At 35.3% G+C, this 21,743-nt stretch overlaps 1 protein-coding gene across 4 annotated transcripts in view; it reads right to left on the bottom strand.

Moving 5' to 3' along the window:
* Positions 1 to 8,450, bottom strand: part of LOC126106445 (upstream stimulatory factor 2) — a 50,687-nt gene extending 42,237 nt beyond the window's left edge. For 2 of the 4 annotated variants that reach the window (XM_049912725.1, XM_049912726.1), the window contains exon 1: positions 7,530 to 8,450. In XM_049912725.1, the coding sequence (XP_049768682.1) occupies positions 7,530 to 7,785 (256 nt within the window). In that variant the 5' untranslated portion in view covers positions 7,786 to 8,450. The remainder of the gene's footprint in view (positions 1 to 7,529) is intronic. The other 2 variants (XM_049912728.1, XM_049912727.1) reach the window with 2 other exon arrangements.
* Between the last annotated feature and the right edge of the window lie 13,293 nt (positions 8,451 to 21,743).

Raw genomic sequence — 21,743 nt, 5'->3', positions numbered from 1 at the left:
GGTACTGCGAACGGCTGAAAGCAAGGGGAAACTACAGCCGTAATTTTTCCCGAGGGCATGCAGCTTTACTGTATGGTTAAATGATGATGGCGTCCTCTTGGGTAAAATATTCCGGAGGTAAAATAGTCCCCCATTCGGATCTCCGGGCTGGGACTACTCAAGGTGACGTCATTATCAGGAAAAAGAAAACTGGCATTCTACGGATCGGAGCGTGGAATGGCAGATCCCTGAGTCGGGCAGGTAGGTTAGAAAATTTAAAAACGGCAATGGATAGGTTAAAGTTAGATATAGTGGGAATTAGTGAAGTTCGGTGGCAAGAGGAACAAGACTTCTGGTCAGGTGAATACAGGGTTATAAATACAAAATCAAATAGGAGTAATGCAGGAGTAGGTTTAATAATGAATAAAAAAAATAGGAGTGCGGGTAAGCTACTACAAACAGCATAGTGAATGTATTATAGTGGCCAAGATAGACACGAAGCCCATGCCCACTACAGTAGTACAAGTTTATATGCCAACTAGCTCTGCAGATGACAAAGAAATTGAAGAAACGTATCATGAGATAAAAGGAATTATTGAGGCAGTGAAGGGAGACGAAAGTTTAATAGTCATGGGTGACTGTAATTCGAGAGTAGGAAAAGGGAGAGAAGGAAACATAGTAGGTGAATATGGATTGGGGCTAAGAAATGAAAGAGGAAGCCGTCTGTTAGAATTTTGCACAGAGCATAACTTAATCATGGCTAACACTTGGTTCAAGAATCATAAAAGAAGGTTGTATACATGGAAGAATCCCGGAGATATTAAAAGGTATCAGATAGATTATATAATGGTAAGACAGACATTTAGGAACCAGGTTTTAAATTGTAAGACATTTCTAGGGGCAGATGTGGACTCTGACCACAATCTATTGGTTATGAACTGTAGATTAAAACTGAAAAAATTGCAAAAAGGTGGGAATTTAAGGAGATGGGACCTGGATAAACTGAAAGAACCAGAGGTTGTACAGAGTTTCGGGGAGAGCATAAGGGAACAATTGACAGGAATGGGGGAAAGAAATACAGTAGAAGACGAATGGGTAGCTCTGAGGGATGAAGTAGTGAAGGCAGCAGAGGATCAAGTAGGTAAAAAGACGAGGGCTAGTAGAAATCCTTGGGTAACAGAAGAAATATTGAATTTAATTGATGAAAGGAGAAAATATAAAAATGCAGTAAATGAAGCAGGCAAAAAGGAATACAAACATCTCAAAAATAGTGGACAAATGTAAGGATGTGGAGGCTTATCTCACTAAGGGTAAGACAGATACAGCCTACAAAAAAATTAGAGACCTTTGGAGAAAAGAGAACCACTTGAATGAATATTAAGAGCTCAGATGGAAACCCGGTTCTAAGCAAAGAGGGAAAAGCAGAAAGGTGGAAGGAGTATATAGAGGGTCTATACAAGGGCGATGTACTTGAGGATAATATTATGGAAATGGAAGAGGATGTAGATGAAGATGAAATGGGAGATACGATACTGCGTGAAGAGTTTGACAGAGCACTGAAAGACCTTAGTCGAAACAAGGCCCCGGGAGTAGACAACATTCCATTAGAACTACTGACGGCCTTGGGAGAGCCAGTCCTGACAAAACTCTTCCATCTGGTGAGCACGATGTATGAGACAGCCGAAATACCCTCAGACTTCAAGAAGAATATAATAATTCCAATTCCAAAGAAAGCAGGTGTTGACAGATGTGAAAATTACTGAACTATCAGTTTAATAAGCCACAGCTGCAAAATACTAACACGAATTATTTACAAATGAATGGAAAAACTGATAGAAGCCGACCTCGAGGAGAATCGGTTTGGATTCCGTAGAAATGTTGAACATGTGAGGCAATACTGACCTTACGACTTATCTTAGAAGAAAGATTAAGGAAAGGCAAGCCCACGTTTCTAGCATTTGTAGACTTAGAGAAAGCTTTTGACAATGTTGACTGGAATACTCTCTTTCAAATTCTAAAGATGGCAGGGGTAAAATACAGGGAGCGAAAGGCTATTTACAATTTGTACAGAAACCAGATGGCAGTTATAAGAGTCGAGGGGTCTGAAAGGGAAGCAGTGGTTGGGAAGGGAGTGAGACAGGGTTGTAGCCTTTCCCTGATGTAATTCAATCTCTATATTGAGCAAGCAGTAAAGGAAACAAAAGAAAAATTCGGAGTAGGTATTAAAATCCAGGGAGAAGAAATAAAAACTTTGAGGTTCGCCGATGACATTGTAATTCTGTCAGAGACAGCAAAGGACTTGGAAGAGCAGTTGAATGGAATGGACAGTGTCTTGAAAGGAGGGTATAAGATGAACACCAACTAAAGCAAAATGAGGAAATGGAATGTAGTCGAATTAAGTCGGGTGATGCTGAGGGAATTAGATTAGGAAATGAGACTCTTAAAGTAGTAAAGGAGTTTTGCTATTTGGGGAGCAAAATAACTGATGATGGTCGAAGTAGAGAGGATATAAAATGTAGACTGGCAATGGCAAGGAAAGCGTTTCTGAAGAAGAGAAATTTGATAACATCGAGTATAGATTTAAGTGTCAGGAAGTCGTTTCTGAAAGTATTTGTATGGAGTGTAGCCATGCATGGAAGTGAAACATGGACAATAAATAGTTTGGACAAGAAGAGAATAGAAGCTTTTGAAATGTGGTGCTACAGAAGAATGTTGAAGATTAGGTGGGTAGATCACGTAACTAATAAGGAGGTACTGAATAGGATTGGGGAGAAGAGAAGTTTGTGGCGCAACTTGACTAGAAGAAGGGATCGGCTGGTAGGACATGTCCTGAGGCATCAAGGGATCACAAATTTAGCACTGGAGGGCAGCGTGGAGGGTAAAAATCGTAGAGGGAGACCAAGAGATGAATACACTAAGCAGATTCAGAAGGATGTAGGTTGCAGTAGATACTGGGAGATGAAGGAGCTTGCACAGGATAGATTAGCATGGAGAGCTGCATCAAACCAGTCTCAGGACTGAAGACAACAACAACAACAACAACAACAACAAAAACACAATATTTATGTACTTCCAAGTAAATAATGCATGCTGCATGGTGGTACAGGTAAATATTCTTGTCAGTCAGTGGACATTAAAAGTTTTTCTGGGTAACGAGCCACAACACGTTCTAAAGTAACTGTCACTAAATAGATAAAACAGACATTATGGGTATACAAACAGTGGTCATCATCTGGATCTATTGACAAAGCTGTGGATAAAAACTGATTTGCGGGCTTTGTTGTAATGCCCGAAACATCGACTTTACAACATGACATGGCCCTGCAAATACAACACTTGTGTTAAACTAAACAACAGTTTGATTAAAACCAAATACCTGAGATAGTAACGATGTAATCACTGCCAAGACTATATAAATGTTGTAACACTGGTGTGCATAGAATGTGCATAAAGAGTCCTTAACAGCAAATTTAAATTCACACTAAAATAAAATAAAAACAAACATTACTTAAGTAGGATCTCAGGCTCATAAAAATGGTTACAAGCATGACTTTCTCAACAACATTTGTGTGTTCTTCTTTTGTGCAACAGTAATTTTAATTAATCCAGAATTCTCTGTTAGTTTGAAAAAGTTTCTTATATGTCACACAAATTATGTGTAAGATTGCTCACTGTTTCATAGAGCAATGGATAGATGTGCTGTATATGAAAATGTTTTTCTGAATTATGGGAATAGAATTAAGCATTGACATCCTTTTGAATTTGCACGTGACTGAACTATTATTCAGTGATTTCTATAAATTAATAACAACATGGTTGGATTCTTAAACATTGGAAAGAAATCTTCAGACAAATTTGTCTCTGAGGGACAAAAGTGAATCAACAGATAAGTTACTGCTACAAGTAACTCTCATTCTCCAATTCAAAAACTGAGTCAACAACAAGAAAGCACATCAAGTTCGACAATGTAACTATATCAGTGATATGCACTCATGAGCAGTGTCTACATAATTTTTTGACGTGTGTACAGCAATAACAAAATCAGTCACTCTGTTCTATGGATAAAAGACATATGTCTATTTAGGAAGGCAATTAATGTTGTACGACCATTCAAGGAACGGAAATGGGGTCAGACCGCAATCTAGTAATAAGCATAATGAAAATCAAATTGAGGAAAGAATCTACAATGGAAATCAGACCTGGAAAAATGACCCAATTTATTAGGAAAATTTAATAGGGACAGAAGAAATACCACAATACAAAGTTGGGGTTTCAATTTGTTTCAAGTGAAATGAGACAAAAATAAATCAGTAATAAGTGTTGCAATAGAATAAAAGAAGTCATCTTTACAGCTACAAGCAATAACCTGAAGATAGTAAACAAACACAGAAAGAAATTGTTTGATAATGAAGAAAGTGAGGTAGCTGAAGACACTGGTATGAAATTACGCAGGAAATGATTAAAAGCAAAAGAGAATCCTGAGATAAAACTTGCTTACCAGCAAATATCACGTCTCAAGAAAAAGGAAGAATACCTAAAACACGAGATTTAATTTATTTACAAATATGATAAAAATATTAACACTCTCAGAAAATACGTGGCTCAGTCAACAAAATTAGAAGAGGTTCACTTTACAAAACCCATATGATTCAGGACAAGGATTGTGGATATAGAGAAATGTTTGTTTGAGTCATTAGCTTTGATCAAATACACAGGAAACATACAACAAATGTTGTAAACAATAAGGAGACTTAAATGTGATGCTACTGGTGATTTTTTTCAAATGAGCTAAGCTACAGAGCAGTCTGTTACCACAACCATGTTTCCTAGCAAAAAATTCCACATTTGTAAGCTTCACCAACTCACAACCAAACTGTCACCTTCCAATGCAACCTAGACCTCTGTCACAGCTTCAGATTATTCTGTTGTCAGAACCGGATTCTTCTTACTATGACATTTGTTGGCTTTGCCAGCTTACAAAACTGTGAATATATGCACATGACAGCAGCCATGAACATTACGTCAGAGGTCAAAGCCAACGACTCATACCGAACATTCCTCTTGACCAAACGATGGAAATTACTAAACCGAACAAAATTTTATTGAAAAGCAATAAATATTTTAACAATTTGATTGAATTGTTCTGATTCAGTATTGCCAATTGCAAATTACAGCAGCAGCCTCAATAATGACCAAATACCAAAACCCACACATGGGAGGAGGTGGAAAACATGATACATCTAAGAAATGGCACAGCAGTCTTTAAAGATGCCAGCTACCTAGGTACAAAAATATGGAGAGGAAGCAATGTATAGATGTTTGTTTTGTTTGATACAGGTTATCTGCAGGAGACAACACTAACAGAATAGAAAGAAACAGTAATCGTCCGAACATATAACAAGACAGGGAAGACAACAGAAACTATGGAGAATATCGTTCAGTGCACAATTCATTGCTACACAATGTGCAATGATACGCAGTAAATATAATCACGGATTATCAAAATCAACTACTGACAATCTACATAATCAGAAAACTAAATGAATAGTATGGAAATGTAACAAAAATAACATAACTTGTTTACTGATTTTTATGAAAGCATATAATTCTATTCACAGTCAAACATTAGCAACATAATGATGGAATTTGTAATTTTAATTAAATTTATAAATCTTCGTAATATGTACATGGATGATAATATAAGAGTGGTTTTGCTAAATGGAATAAAATATGACCATTTTAAGAATAAAACTGGACCAAGACAGGGAGATGCTTTGTTCCCTTGTCTATTTTGGAGACAGTTGTTAAGCATTAAACTAGTACTTGCTAGGGTCCAGACAAGGTTAAAGTGTACAAAGTAAAACAGAGATTATATAATTATTTGTACTCACAAAAGGAACCTCCAAACTCGGTTTTAAAGTAAATGATCAGAAACAAAATTCTTGATAGAGAGATTTAGAGCTGAACAAAGCTTCAGCACTGAACAGTTCAAATTCCTGGGTGCAAAGATGGGTGAACAAATTCAGAGACAAGCTGAAGTGATAATGACAGTGCAAAATATTAATAGAGCCTACTACTCCATACAAAAACTTGTAGCAACTAATCTACTGACAAAGGAAACTATGAAGAAGTTCACTTCACTTTACATCTCACAAGGAGTTCACTATAAACTAGTTTCGTTTTCAAGATCATATTCCACTGACAACAGTTACAACAACTTAACTGAATAAACGCTGGAAAACAAACAACCTGACCATAGTTAAGGGATAAATTGAACTCTGGCAGTTACATAGATTTCTGATGATCAGAGGATGAACTGGTGTCTTCACATGTTACCAGTTCCCACACATACACGAAACAGCTACTCAGAACATGTGTGTATCAAGTTTGTTGACAATTGGTCTATTTATTACAACTGAATAACTTATTTTATTTGCTGTTATAGATTATCTGACAGATAACCCATAATAAAAGTTGTTAACAGCTGCTGCGGAAGATGGCCACGCAAGCAGACGTATTATTTTATTTATATTTCAGAACTCTTTTTTTGAATTAGAAGAAACCTATACTACCATCTTTTTAATTCTCAAAACACTTCCTACACTAAGATTCAATTATTTTAAAACAAGTATTGTTACCATAATCTACAGAATTGAGTGCAGTTACCATGAGAGGGGGCATTTTGGATGAATTGTAACTTCTGTTACATTACTCTGTCAACAAAATATACTGCATACTGTGTATAACACATACTGGAAAGGTGTGAGGCAAGAAGGGGGGGGGTGGAGATTTACACTGTCAAGAAACCAAACAAAGCCCCCTCTTCAGGCTATTACTGTAATCATCTAGTCTTTAATGACAATTGTACCAACATAATACAAAAGGAAACAATGTGTTTGCATCTGCTTACACAACAGGTTTTCACACTGTTCAAAAACCACACAGCGTGAGAGGTCCTCAGAATCATTCGCTGAGCGCATAATTATATCTCAATACAGTTAATCACCAGACCAGTCCTAACCTACGAGAGAGAAATGTGGAGCTTTAGTTAAACTGACGAATGTCAGTTACCAATTTTTAAAAACAGAGTTTCATAAAAAAATCTTTCGTCCACACTATGACAATGAACTGCACAACTGGAAAAGAAGACAACACACAAATTCACATGCAATTACTGAATTCTGAAAGAGTTCAATGGGTAGGCCATCAGATGAGAATGGCAAGAGGTGGCATTTGGAGGCAGCCACTAAGATTGGCACGGATCAAATTCAGTATTATCACCTGCCAACATTACTCACATCAGCAAGGGAAACATTCTCACATACACTCAGTCATACTTAAAATTCCCCTGGCATCTGATTAAGATGCAAAAATAAGTAGTATAACAAATTAAATCCAACAGAAAATATACTTTAGGCATGATTAATAATGAAGTAACAGCTTTAATATGAAGTATGAACTGAATCCATGAGAGACCGTCTATCAATGCACATTTCTGCCGGTATCTACTGCTGTAAAACACGTTTTTATGTCTTTTTACATTAACTCACCTGAATCTGCTGCTCTAAACTGATATTGTACTTCTTCATCACCGGCTTCCAACAGCCCTTGAGTTTGCGCCAGCTCCGCCACTGCACTTTGATCTTCCACAGACCCAAGCGATCCATCCTCTTCGACTATTGTCAAACTCTGTGCAGCTATAATGTCTTTTGAGTCAGTTACACAGTCTTCACTTCCATCACCGTCCTTCTCCTGACTAGTTAAAAAGATGAGGGGAAATCTTTCAGATTCCATTGTATCAGCCATACGCTCACATAACTTACTGCACCATTAACCTAAAAATTCACATTTGAGTCTCAAATTTGTACACGTTTATCGCTATCTTACCGCAAGCGTAACACAGACTTCATAATTTCCGACTCAAGTGATATCTGAAACACAGTATGAAGCTCATGGAGGAAATTACGTAGTACTATCAACAAACAGCTCAGGCAGGCTTATCAGGACTGGTCACCCAACTATTTATGTCAAAACTCATTTTTAAACAACACAAGGTGACCTTCAGCGGGAGATTGAAGATGATAACGCCCAAGATCCATCCTTAGTCTGTCTTATCACTCCCTGTCAATAAACATACCTGTTCTCCAAATCATGATCGAATATATCCATCGTAAACACCTCACAGCAATTTGAATTTGCCAGGAACGTGCCGACTGATCACGGGGCCAAACAACAGGGTCATGTGAGCAGCATGTAATGGCTACCCGCCCTATCGATGTAAGCAACAACAGGAATAAACGTGCTTTCAAGGATTTAACACATTATATCATATGCGCATCATTACACATTTCAGGATCTCATTAACTTATATGCTTCTACTTCCATGAACATTCTGCACTTCAACTCATAATTTATCTGTAAATACGAATCGCAGCCGCCCTGACCACTGCAACCACCGTTTGCGCATAAACCTGTCATGGTTACTAGAACTCCTTCAATGTTGGGCCCCAATAAATGTTATAGCAATCCGTGTTGCTGACGATAATCCTTCAAGTGCTTGATGCTACCACAAAATCAAACTTTTGTGACTTTGAACGACTATTTTGCGAATCAATCGCCAAAACTATAAAGAAAAGAAATAAAGGACTTCATTAGCAGTGCGTGGTACATCAAATTTCATATAACCACGACTTTTTAAAACTTTTGATCATTTAACAATGTCTATGCGCATTTTCGAAGTACTGAAAAAATTACGGAGCAGATTTGCTAACGGCAAATGCAGCAAAACTTTTTTTATAATTGATGAACATATGTTTTTATTGGATACTGACATAAGATCAATGTTGGTGAAAGTGATTGATTATAAATTAGGTCAAGAGGCAGAGCTTTTCCTGTTTTTTATCATAAATTTAAGTCTTATGTTTTGGCAGTAGCCTGAAATTAATAAAAACTTAATGAATTATAGATTGCCTTTCAGAGGTTGGCTATCCTGACGGCATTCCTTTCGTGTTGCTGGAAGCTAGGCGGTTGTTGAAAACCGCTGTGACCTGTGAATACGCGCGGTGGCTACGTCCCCATTAACTTCGTTTATGATGTTGCCCACGGTTTTTAGTAATTTTTATGTGACTTCATATGATTTAAGAATAAAGGTGTGTTGTGTTCGATCACAAAAACAAGACAGTTAAACCGATATAGACTAGGAAGGAACGAACGGAACATGTCAAAAAATTGATTAAAAAAAAAGGGAGCCTTCGCCTGAGTACTTTGTTTTAAATTATAGAATTTAAGATAACACAAACAACTGCTTTAATTCACAACTGTATATCGCGGTTACGTAGTTACTTTTTCAGTGTAAATCTACGAAATTAACTACGTAACCGCAATACATTTCCGCGCAACAAAATTGCGTTCATAGATTAAAATGACGCGTTAACTCAACAACCAAACTCTCAATAGTTACTGATGCATAGCTATTGAAAATGTTAAGAAGGTCCTTAACAGTCTAATATCTAGAAACATCTATAAAATAAGGAAAAAATCAAAATAGACGTAAAACTGTTTTTAGACTTATTTCGTTATAAAATTATTACTTAAAATATATTTACACAGGTGCAGATCCAGAAGAAGAGGGGCTAGTCTTGGCATCCTATCCTTATCTCAAAAAAAGAAAAATACTATACTGACCACTGACATAAACAGTTTATTATGACAATATTACAACACTTTATAAAATTCATTTTCCTTGTTATTAATATCCAAGGTGTCAGTTATGGACTTACATGTGGTAAGTTATATTTGATGTTGGGGGGGGGGGGGGAGGAAGGGGAGAAAGATAGTAAAAACCTGTTACCAATACCTCACCCCTCTCACAGCCGAAACCTGCATCCTTGACTGTATTTGCATTTTACAGAACTGAATAAGATTACCCACTGAAGCTGGCACAAAGGTGCTGAAATATGTTTGAGTACTGAAAAGAACGGTTGTTTGCATAACAGAACCTGAAATTCCATAGTGTAGTCTGCAAATACAGCTCCTGTTAGAGCTTCAAAACCAAACGATGATTATCACTCACTATTATTTTTCCTGTGTGAATAATGTTTCTGCAATCTGATGAGCAAATATAAAATCAATAATTTGTGTAATATATGAATACGTTTTAAGGGTCTGCTTAAATTACTTATCTGTAGCTTAGCAATGTCGACACTATTTTCAGCAGTATTCCACCAGCTTCGCAAAAAGCAACTGTATAATTCTAATATGAAAGAACAAAGTTTCTGTGCCATCAGAGGAGATGTGTTAACTGTTCTTCAGTAGGTCAACAAACTTGTCGACCTCCACACTTGCCGGATCAAGTACATGGAAGTAAGTTTTTGCATTGGCAACAGATAGGTTTCATGCCTTTCCTTGCATGCATTATTGCGCTACACACATTACTGTTTATCAAATTGAAGAGAGTTCTCCTGAGAAAAACTTGAGTTAATTGGTGGCAATGTAACCCTCCATTTTCGAACATAACAATGGAAACCTTGAAACCGCCTTCAGCTTATAGCCACTTGAGGAAGTAGATTATTTATTCAAAAGTCCTTTCCAGTATTATAACAGTTTCTAGAGAAGGTCTACCTACAAAGTTCTGATCACTAGAGTTTTCTCAGTCCTCTTTAAAACAGCAAATAATGTAGGACTTGCGGAGAATTGATCTGATGCACAATTGAAACTGTTATCTGTGCAAGGGTGGCACCACACACATTAAACGGTGCACACATGCACAGAATGTAACAGAGTGTTCGTAGATACACACTATGGTTTCAGTGCTCCTATGCGACAGTAAAACTGGAAGATGAAACATTGAAAACTGCAATTTTTTTTGTAGTTGTTTATCATCATCTGAAGGTGGAAAAAACAGAAAATTTCTTCAGTGGGTGACAAGTGCTACAAAATCGAAGGATATCTGGCAGAAAAAGTCTTTTAAGTGGCTTATGTGTAGGTAGTGATCAGTAGGATTTCAAAGGCAAGATTTACAGATGATAATGCTGTCCTCAGTGAAAGCGATGAAGACTTATAGGGTCTATTGCATGGAGTGAATGGTCTGATGAGTACATAATATGGACTGCAATAAACTGAAGTAAGACTTAAGTAATGAGGATTAGTACAAATGATATTTGTGAGAAACTTAACATTAAAATTGGGGATGATCAAGCAGACAAAGTGAAGTGATTCTGCTACCTTTGAAGTAAAATAAAACGTGACCAACGAAGCAAGGAGAACATAGAAGACAGATTAGCACAAGTGAAGAAGTCATTCTTGGCCAGAAGATGTCTGTTGTAGTGCTCAGAGACTACTGTGGCCGCTAGATGTGCAGACAACAGGGCACACATGGGAAGAGCAGTAGTGGTGGGGGTTACAGGCAGGCGCTGTAGGCGAAATTCTGAATGCTGGAGGGGAAGTGCCATTCTAAACTGAAGTCTACACTCACATTTACTGTAAATATTAAGTGGGGGCCCTCAACGCCCTACTTGTATGGTGGCCATTCAAAAACGTATACCATCATCTCTGCTTTGGTTAGTTTCAAAAAAGAATTTCGCCGAAAATGCAGCGATTTATTTTCGCCTGAGTTGTTAATCATTTGTAACTTTCAGAGAAGCATGATGAATGGCGAATTTTGGGTAAAACCTAGACATTTCTCTTGGTATCATGTTAAAATTTGCTTCTTTTGCTAAAACACAGCGGAGTTTACATAGCCTCACCTCATTACCATTTCGTTTATTAAGTGAGGAACTCAGGAAAAATAAAGTGAGTAGCTTATGAGAAAGCACGTTCTCGGTAAAAAATAAACGTGTAATGTCTTCACTTATGTTGTTCCAAAGCACACAGCATTTCCCGTTTCACCAGCTCTTGATGGTCCTTAAAAATTGCATTCTTTCATCGAAAAAGTCTGTAGTTAGTGGAATAACACGGTAGATAATGAAGTTTGCATAGTAACCATACTGAAAAATACTCTCCTCTTTGCATGCTATTATTTGCCAAAATCTCATTTCGATATTTCAAACCGTTTATGTATGATTAATGTTGTGGATATTTTATTCTGCCTTTATCGGTGGCGCGATGAGATCGCAAAAGAGTGTGCTGTGTCAGATCAATTTATCCCAAGACAGAAAAATTCAGTATGTTAGCTAAATTTCATACACTGCAGCATATTATGTAATATGCACCAAATACAAAATCATAGCGACCACTATTTTTCATTGCAAATATTTTAGAGTTTCGCGGGGTGTCTCTACTTCCACGTAAATACCACAATGGCTCTCACCATTAACAAAATGATGGTCATGCCATCATTAAATTGAGATATAAAGGTATAAGTAAAGCAAAAATGGTCTTTTTTTACCAAACAGTTTCTAAAAAATCGTCTGAGAAGGGCAGGAGGACGTGTTCCTCGTTTCTGTCATCGCCACGTTTAAGACACTGTCGGCCTCTGCTTCCAAATGAACGAATGACCTCGCCCAGCATTTTGGACAAAAATTGGTCACTGCCCATCAGCCACCATATCCTGCATGGGCTATAGTTTCAAACAAGGAAGAAATTTGTGAGAATTTGGATTTGGTGCAAAGTGTTACATCAATCATGGACTTGTGGCAACATGAGCAAAGAACAGAATTGAAGGGTTTGATATTGGTACTATAGAAGGACGTTGAAGGCTAGGTGGACTGATAAGGTAAGGAATGAGGAGGTTCACTGTAGAATCGTCGAGGAGAGAACCATGTAAAAACACTGATAAGAAGAAGGGACAAGAATATAGGACTTGTTAGGACATCTGTGAATAACTTCCATGGCACTGCAGGGAGCTGTAGAGGAGAAAATCAGGAGGGGAAGACAAAGATTGGAATGTGTTCAACATATAGCTGAGGGTGTTGGGTGCAAGTGCTATTCTGAGATGAATTAATTGGCACTGGATAGATATTCATGGCAGGTCACGTTAAACAAGTCAGAAGTCACATGCCAATCTTCCCCCCTCTCATTCCCCCTACCAAAAAGAGGTGATACAAATTTTGAATATTTTTATTGCATGTCATCGGAAGATATCGATCACTTGGTCAGTTGGATTGAACCAATAGGAGACCATCAAAATTTTTAATATCTACAGAGCGTATTGATGTGGCACAAAACCAACCATTACCATGCTGGTACATTTCAGCATTAATAAGACTACAGCACACTGCTGGGCTGGGATAAGGATTTGGACTTATACAATTTTGATTTTTTGAGTCCCTATGTCATGTGATTGATAGCATCACCTGAGTTTACTGACCATACATCGAGAACCAGCAGCTCAAGGATGCAACAGTATAAAAGGCCGACTGAAATTGCCTGCCCATCAGTCTGGTTCAGGTTGCTGCACAGGCAACTGTGTTGAATGGAGCCAACAGCCCTCACTACAGGTTGAGAAAATAACGAGCACTGTCTACAATCTGCAAGTCCACAGATAACATCAAAATTAAACCCAAACCATATGGCTCATGATTCTTCTTGCTTGATCCTCTGTATTTTTTGGTGGCATTTTGAATTGTAGTCTTATTAATGCCAAATTGAACCAGCACAGTAATGATTGGTTTTTTTTGTAGGGGGGAAAATCGGTTGGAGAAGACAAAGACTGGAATATATCTAACAAATAGCTGACAGCATTTGATGCAAGTGTTATTCTGAGATGAAATAATCAGTAACAGATAGATATTCATGGCAGGTCCCATTGAACAAGTCAGAAGTCAGATGACAACCTCCCTCCCATTCCTCCCCTCCCCCCAAAAAGAGGCAATTGAAAGTTTGAACATTTTTATTGCACTTCTTTGGATGACATCAAATTCTTGGTCAGTTGGATTGAACCCATAGGCGACTGTAAGGGGATGAGGAGGGGGGAGGCAAAAGTGGGCATTTGGCTCCCTCACCTTTGGAATTTGGAGTACTGAAATTTAATTCATTATATAATTCTCATAAGCTATGGAGAACCATCAATTCTTTGGGATACAATAAGTTTTTTGTGACACATATAAAATTTAGTTCTTGTGGCATGGCACATCTCGAAACTGACCAACTCATTTATATAAAAAAAGGCACTTTTAGCATCCTGTCCTCCCTCCCCTATCGATAAATTTCTGTGAACACCCATGACCAAACCAATAATGAAGAAACATGACGCTAAATGTAGAAATGCACTATGTTGCAAACAGAAAATGGCAATAACAGTGTGCTGTTAGAATCATTTAAAAGTCTGATATATGTCTTCAAAGGAGCCAAGCAAAGCATCTCAATGGTTGTTCCTCAAGTGTGTGGGGCTCTTCATGATGCACTGAAGAAATATGTATTCTTTCTGTCTTGAACATTTGATTTAGACAAAATCAGTGAAAAGACAATCTAGATGGCGATGATACTTTATTAAAATGAGCAGTTTCGGCCTAGGCATAGGCCATCTACAGACAGCCACATCAGCTGAAGTCGATGAAGCGTAGAACAGTCAGTTGACCTCAGTCACCAAAATGGAGCACTCTAGACTTTTTTCATTGGTTTTATGTAGATTAAAAGATCGCTGCTTCCCGAAAATGATACCAAAAATTTTGAATTTGATTCAGAGATGTTCAGCTCCATGACTCATTGTGGTTTGTCACACAACATCATTTTCACACTGTGGCCACATGCCCACTACTGAACACCGCCTGCTCACAACTGACTGGGCAAATGCATATCTTTTGTATACAACTGTCAGATCAAGCTGCCACTGCAGTTACTGTGATAACATCACTTATACTCCAGGAATAAAAGTAGTCCCAGAACTTTTTGGAGAGACAGTGTAATGCCAAGACATGACCAAAATCAAGTCCAAATACAAAAGCAAGGTCGTCTATGAAGTACAGCACTTTATTACGAACAACAGCTTACAACCAGAACTGATCTCCTGGATGCACAATACAGCTATTTATGGAAACACTGAATATTCCACAATGCTAAGAAACTTATAGAACCTTCAAATAACAAATACAGTTAGTAGTTGGGATTGAACTGGTGACTTACAGCACATGAGCCAGTGACACTAAGCACTACACCACACAGTGTACAGCACAGGTGGCGGAATTGGTTCCTATCCTGGAGAAATTGCTACCCACTGTTTCAGAATTTCTCACTGGAGTCGACTTCAGCATCTTGGATCTAGATCTTGTCAGTGGCCCTCTGTATGGCCGCATGGGCGGATTCTCACATTGTGATCTTGTTGTCACATCCTCTTCACTACGGTGGGCATTGAAGACACAGCCTCTCCCACTGAAGCTTCACCTGCATCAAGCGGGTCCTAGTTTCGCTGAACGAGAAAGCCTCATTGTCGATTTGTGCATCAGGATTGTAGTGGGGTTTCATGTGGAGGACATGGTCGACGTCTCTGCAGTTCTGTCTTCTTGATGAAGGATCGTAATCCTCAACTTAGTATGTGAAGTCAGACAAGAGATGAGCAATACGACATGGGTCACAGTGCCACATTAGTAGCTTTTACATTTCTCTCACTTTCTGCAGAGGTGTAAAAATCCATACCAAGTCTCCTGGGCTGTATCCCATTGGGTGTCCATGGATCGTATGTGTTAGGAATTACAGGAGCTAAAAATTATAGGTAACATTCCCAGACAGAGACAAAACACTTTATTTTAATAAGCATAAAATTTATGATTCACAATTAATGTCCATAAATGTAGCAACTTAGTATATTAGCTGGACACTAATAGTGATATTCTTTATTGATACTTAATGGTTGTCTCCTACAGTCTGTGTGAAATACACTAACAGTTGTCTGAACTAGATGTCAATCATTGCAATGTGTATAACAGTACAAGGCTAAGTCCAGACTGATGAAATGTTTGATAGTAGTCCTTGAACACAATCACAAGCGTCAATAACAACTAGTGGATACCAGGTGTTAATTCCCAGAGTCCACAGGAGGTCAGTGTCAGAGAGATACAGGCTCAGAGATGATGGCTGGCCACTAGTAGTGGTTGCAGACTCATAACTTCCAGGTTGGCGTTGTGACTGGACCTGCTTGAACTCTGTGATGAGTAGATCCTTTTTTGGCTCAACGAACTGAACTGACTTCATAGCAGCCACATGGTGTCCTAAATACATGTCAGGCAGATGGTTGTCTGCTTGGCGCTTCGGAGGCAAAGTAGAGGCTGAGACCGCAATGTTGCTGCCAGTGATACTCACACAGCTGTTGGCGCTGTCGGCGCATCTCGTAGTTAAGCTAGTGCTGCACATTTCTATGGTATATGCTGGAGTTTACATCAACAAGTTGATATGTTGATGCTTTTGGCTGGAATGTTTATGTTCGACATTCCTGAAGTAAGGTCCCCAGTGGGCTGGAGCTTTGGCTACTTACATGCGTGAATTGCTGGAAGCTGCCATCATAAGAGATAATGTGAGAATGTGGCCTCTCTCCCTATCCCCCCTCTAAGAAAAGAGACGGCAGAGCTGTCTTTGTGTCAGGTGATAACTTAACTACCTTCTCACTCCCTTCCAAAGGTGATGGACAACAACATTATTATGATGATGGAGACTGTGGAGCTGACAGGATGTTCTCACAGAGGAGGCACCCTGGGATTGTCATAGATGTTGTCTCACACCTTTGTCTCTGCTCCCAGGTTCTTCGAACTAATCTTGGGAAAAACCTTCAGATGCTGACATGAATGGCCTATGTATGGCTGAAAAAACTGGAGCACATGTGGACAGAAACGTCTGGAGCAGATCTACAAAGAGAAAAATAGTAAGATATAAAATGCATATTTGAACCATCGGTTGTTTTTATTTTAAACCCAAATATCTACCGGTTTTGGTCTTGGACCATCTTCACAGATGAGAGTTGAAATGATTAAAAACCATTACATTGCATTAATTATTACTTAAAAAGTGTAGTGTCTGCCATGAATGTAAATATGAGACACAGGACTTTAAAATGAATACTAGAGCAGTACTGAAATGAAGATCAGGACTGTAATACACTATACAAAATTTTGTAAAATATGAAAATGTGCGAAAAATTTAAAATTTAATCAAATTCAATAACATGAATAGGATGATCTTTATTTTCTTTTTTACCTCAATAAATAAAATATAATCCATCACTTTTTCTCTAATTTATCATCATCATTTGTAAAGATTTTAGTCTAATTTTCAGGAAGAGTAATTTTAAATTTATCATCTAAGAGTAATAAAACTTTTTCATCAAATTTGGTACATAAAATTTCAACTTTTGAAATGATGTAAGATTTATGTTTTTCACCTCTGATAATTTAGTGAACACTTCTACACAACCATTACTATAATTGTTAAGTTCTCTTAATAGATTTTCAATAGTACCATTCATGTTCATTTTTGCTTATATAGAAAGACTTAAAAATTTTGAAAAATTAAAACGTTTTTCAAACATTTGGAAAATGTTTTAATTTTTGAAAATTAAAGTTTTCATTTTTTATCTTATGTAGTTTTATGAAAATATTTCAAAAGGAAATGAAAACATGAAGTTAAAACTTCTTTAATTTTTTCTAATTTTTCATTCATTCATGTAATTAAAAATTTTCAATATGCGTTCTAAGTTGCGAATCACAAGTCAAATTCTTTTAACCACACATATGCAATTGTAGCATTAGGTATATTTTCATTATGGTTGCACATAATTTCATTGTTGTTTTTTGATTATTTACAACATTCATTCTTCTAGACATATTTATGATATAGATAGGATAATTTTGAATAAAATTGAATGGACTTACATTTACTTCGTTATTGAAGTGATTTTTTTATTAGTCTGGAAAACAATGAAAATAAAGTAAGGTATATCAAATTCGGCAGAATTATAATAATTAGTAATATCTAGTTCAATTTCTATATAAGTCAGCAAATTCAATTGTTAATAGTTCAAAGAAAGAAATTGGAGTTTTTGGATTTTTAAGTCCTTCTCATTCTAGTTCAAGTGAATATTCAGGTTCATATTGAAACAGGAACACAAATTTCTTTACTTTTAACTACAATTTTACCTTCTTTTGGAAGTGTACTATTGTTATTATCAGCAACTGAATGAAGAATATAATCTTTTTGACCTTTTCTAAAACTCAAAGTAATACAATTAGGATGAATCCAACCCTCACTACTATTAATATTAATTTCTATTTCCTTGTTAGATTTTTTGTTTTCTCATTAACAGGAAATGAGAAAAAATTCATAACTTTCGATTTTGGTTGCATGACTTATTAAGGGAAAAATTTATTAATTCATTTCTAGAAAAAACATAAGCACCATTGAAGGCAATCAAATTATCATTTTCATCAATGACAGTTATTTCTAAATTCTGAATAGTACCAAAAAGTGGAATATATATATATATATATATATATATATATATATATATATATATATATATATATATATATAGGATGATTTGGTTCATAAAACTTTGATCTAGCAGATTTATCATTAGGGTTAAACAATGTAATTATATCGGTTTCTCAATGAAAGTGATCATTAAGTTCAACAAACATAATTAGAAACAGTTTTTCATTACTTTCCATAATTTGATTATTAAATTTTAAAACTTGACTAACACAATTTTTTTATTCATAAATAATTTATCATAACTTTCAATAAGAACTCTGTTTAAAATTTTATCTTCATTAATGCTTATATTAGGTTTTTTCGACTGAATAAATTTTTCTAAATTTTTCAATCTTAATTGACCAACAGGAATTTCTATCGTTTCTGCATTAATATATAATTTATTATTTTTTGATGTAATATTTGGAGTAAGGGGGTTGAATAAAACCCAGTTAGTGAAACACTTTTATAAATTTAACTTATTGGAAAAGTTATCTTTTTTTCAGAACAGATGAATTATCAGTAAGTTGTAGTAATCTACTCATTTATATTTGGAAAAATTGTGTAAATAACTGACGGATTTCCAAACAAAATTAAGAATTCCAGAAAAGAAATTAAAAAAAAATAGTCATGATAAACTTTTGCTAAATTCTATTTGAGGAGCAATCATAGGATTAGGTAGTTGTGGAAGAGAGACTTGAATGATTCATGACTATATTCTAGTTCCAGGAAGGTTGAACTGGAATAAAATTAATCATTTATGCAGTCATTCTAAGAGATTAGAGCAATCAAAGTATCAAGAAATTATAAAAAGATGTGAAAACATTGAAGGTGAAATTAATGAAGAAAGTGCTGCTTTTATTGAAAATAATGATAAAATAATTCCATTACATGAATATGAAAAAAATTCAGTTGCCGTTTTGATAAGTTCTTCTTAAAAAAACCAAAATGTAATTAGAGAATATTTTGCCAGAGGTAAATATAAAGGAGTAGACTGTTCTTATGTAAGCAAAATTTAGTGAAAAGCACCAAAACAATTACTTAGAGATAATTTTAATTATTTAAAAATTTTGTGAAAAGATGATGCAAATTGAAATCATATTTATCACGAATTTGTTGGGTGAGATTTAAATTTTAATGAATTTAAATAATTGTATAGTAAATGTTTGAATGAAGACGAATTTGGTTTTATTATGATAGATATGACAAGAAATTTTGATAATTGTACATATTATATAAGATTTAATATTTTTAAATTGTGACCATAAAAATGTTAAACATAAAAACGTTGAATGTAAATGTTGAACATAAGCATTGAACATAAATGTTGAGCATAAAATGAAAATGATTATCATAGTTATTATCCTTAAAAATGTCTGCAAAATACGATCCAGAAATTGTTAAAAACGCCAGATGAAATACAAGGGTAAAGGAACAATTAAATGAAGCATTGAAGAAATGGATAGAGCCAAGAACAGAATATGACAAATTTAAATAAAGAAGATCAACCAGTTATCGAATTGATGGCGTAGGAGAACATAATTTACAAGCAATTAAAGAAAACAGATATGTTAAAAAACAAACAGTTATTATAAAGAAAAAATGATGATTTGTTTGCTATTCCATCAACACTGTTAGAATCTTCGTTTGAGGATAGTTTTTTTCATACTGAATGGCCATCACCACAAAGACGAAAATAACTCGAAGAACTGTAGGAAAAGGTAGAAGAAAAGTAAGAAGGGAAACATATTTTACCTATAAGTAATAATATTAGTCCAAGAATATCAAAGTATATTGGTGGTTTGTATGACAAACTTTTTGGCTTGCATTTCAATATGGTAAACATAATATTGAGGTCTCTGAAGTTAAATTTAACAATGATAACATTTTATCATGGATAAAAATTATACAGCAAGTGATGATTTAATTAAACTGTTCACTAAAAATGATGTTGGAGACGAATATTATGAGGAAGATTTTGATAAATATGAAGATACAATGGTACCAATAATGCTATTTTTCATAATAATGATCCTCATACTAATCAACCTAAATCAAATAGAGGTGCAAAATATGATAGAATAATCATACCAAATTGCAAAAAATAAGAAATCAACCAGCCCCAAAAAGAAATTAGGTAAAGATTTAGTAAAGAAATATTCAGAAAAACTAGGTGAATATGTTTGGGTGAATGATGTTAGAGATGTAATCAATAGATTAGCAGTATTTCATGATGAAGAATTAGTTGAATATTAAAATTATCATAATGAAAAAGTTGAAATAACTCAAATGTTAACTAATAAATTTAGTAATTTTATTTATAACGATCCAGAGGGAATTCCATATTGAATCAGAATTTTGAATAATTTACCACATACGTTTTCGAAAGCTGAAAATATGGAAAAGGATTTGTTAATACATTGATTAACAAAGTACCATTTTAAATGAACATTCTAGGTTATCGATTTTTTGGTTCAGAATTCAAATTAGAAGGAAGATAAGCTAGAGGAGAGAAAGGAATCACTCCATTAGATGAAGTTTGTATAGCACATGATATTTCTTATAGACATAATATTTAGAAAAAAGACAGATAAAAAACTTCAGTTATTTGCTAAAGAATGATGATAGAATTTGTGGAAAATTGTGTCTATTCGTTTTAAAAATATATATATGATTTATTCATAAATGTAATTAAAATTTAATAAATGGACATTTTTTGAAATACGTTATATGCCAAATTCAATAACGATTTATAGAAAATAAAAGATTTTCAATCATTACAACCAAAAAAATTATAATAAATTTATTTCATAATTAGAAGATTTTCAATGAAAAATCAAAAATATTGAATAATCAGTAGACTGAAAAATATTTAATATATTAAACAACTTCAAAAAGAATTAAATGCCATTTTTAAAGTCATTAGAGGTAGCATTGCTTATAAAGGTAGAAGAATTGGGAATATAAATGATCCAATGGATGCAAAAGATGTAGTGAACAAACAATACTTACAGAATGAGTTATCCAGTCTTGTTACAAAATCGAAATGCACAAGTACTCTAACACAGCTGAATAATTGTATTACTAACCAGAACTAAGTAAATACTTTACAAGAAAGGAAATTGAAGATGTAATTTCAAGAACAGATTTTATCTCATACTTAAATGAATTAAGAAAATTTTGTCATAATTATACTATAAATAAGTTATTGAATTTATCTTTATGACTGGAGGTGAGCAAAAAATTTACTATTTCAGTGAAAATGACTTTATTCTTGAAAAGTGATTTAACATTTAATGATTTTGATATTTGGATGAATGTTCTTGACAATATGTACAAAATAACTCCTGGTGCCCAGTCAGTAAAAATAG

The sequence above is a fragment of the Schistocerca cancellata genome, chromosome 10 (genome assembly GCF_023864275.1).
Source record: "Schistocerca cancellata isolate TAMUIC-IGC-003103 chromosome 10, iqSchCanc2.1, whole genome shotgun sequence".
Lineage (NCBI taxonomy): Eukaryota > Metazoa > Arthropoda > Insecta > Orthoptera > Acrididae > Schistocerca > Schistocerca cancellata.
This window is presented reverse-complemented; position numbering and strand designations above follow the sequence as displayed.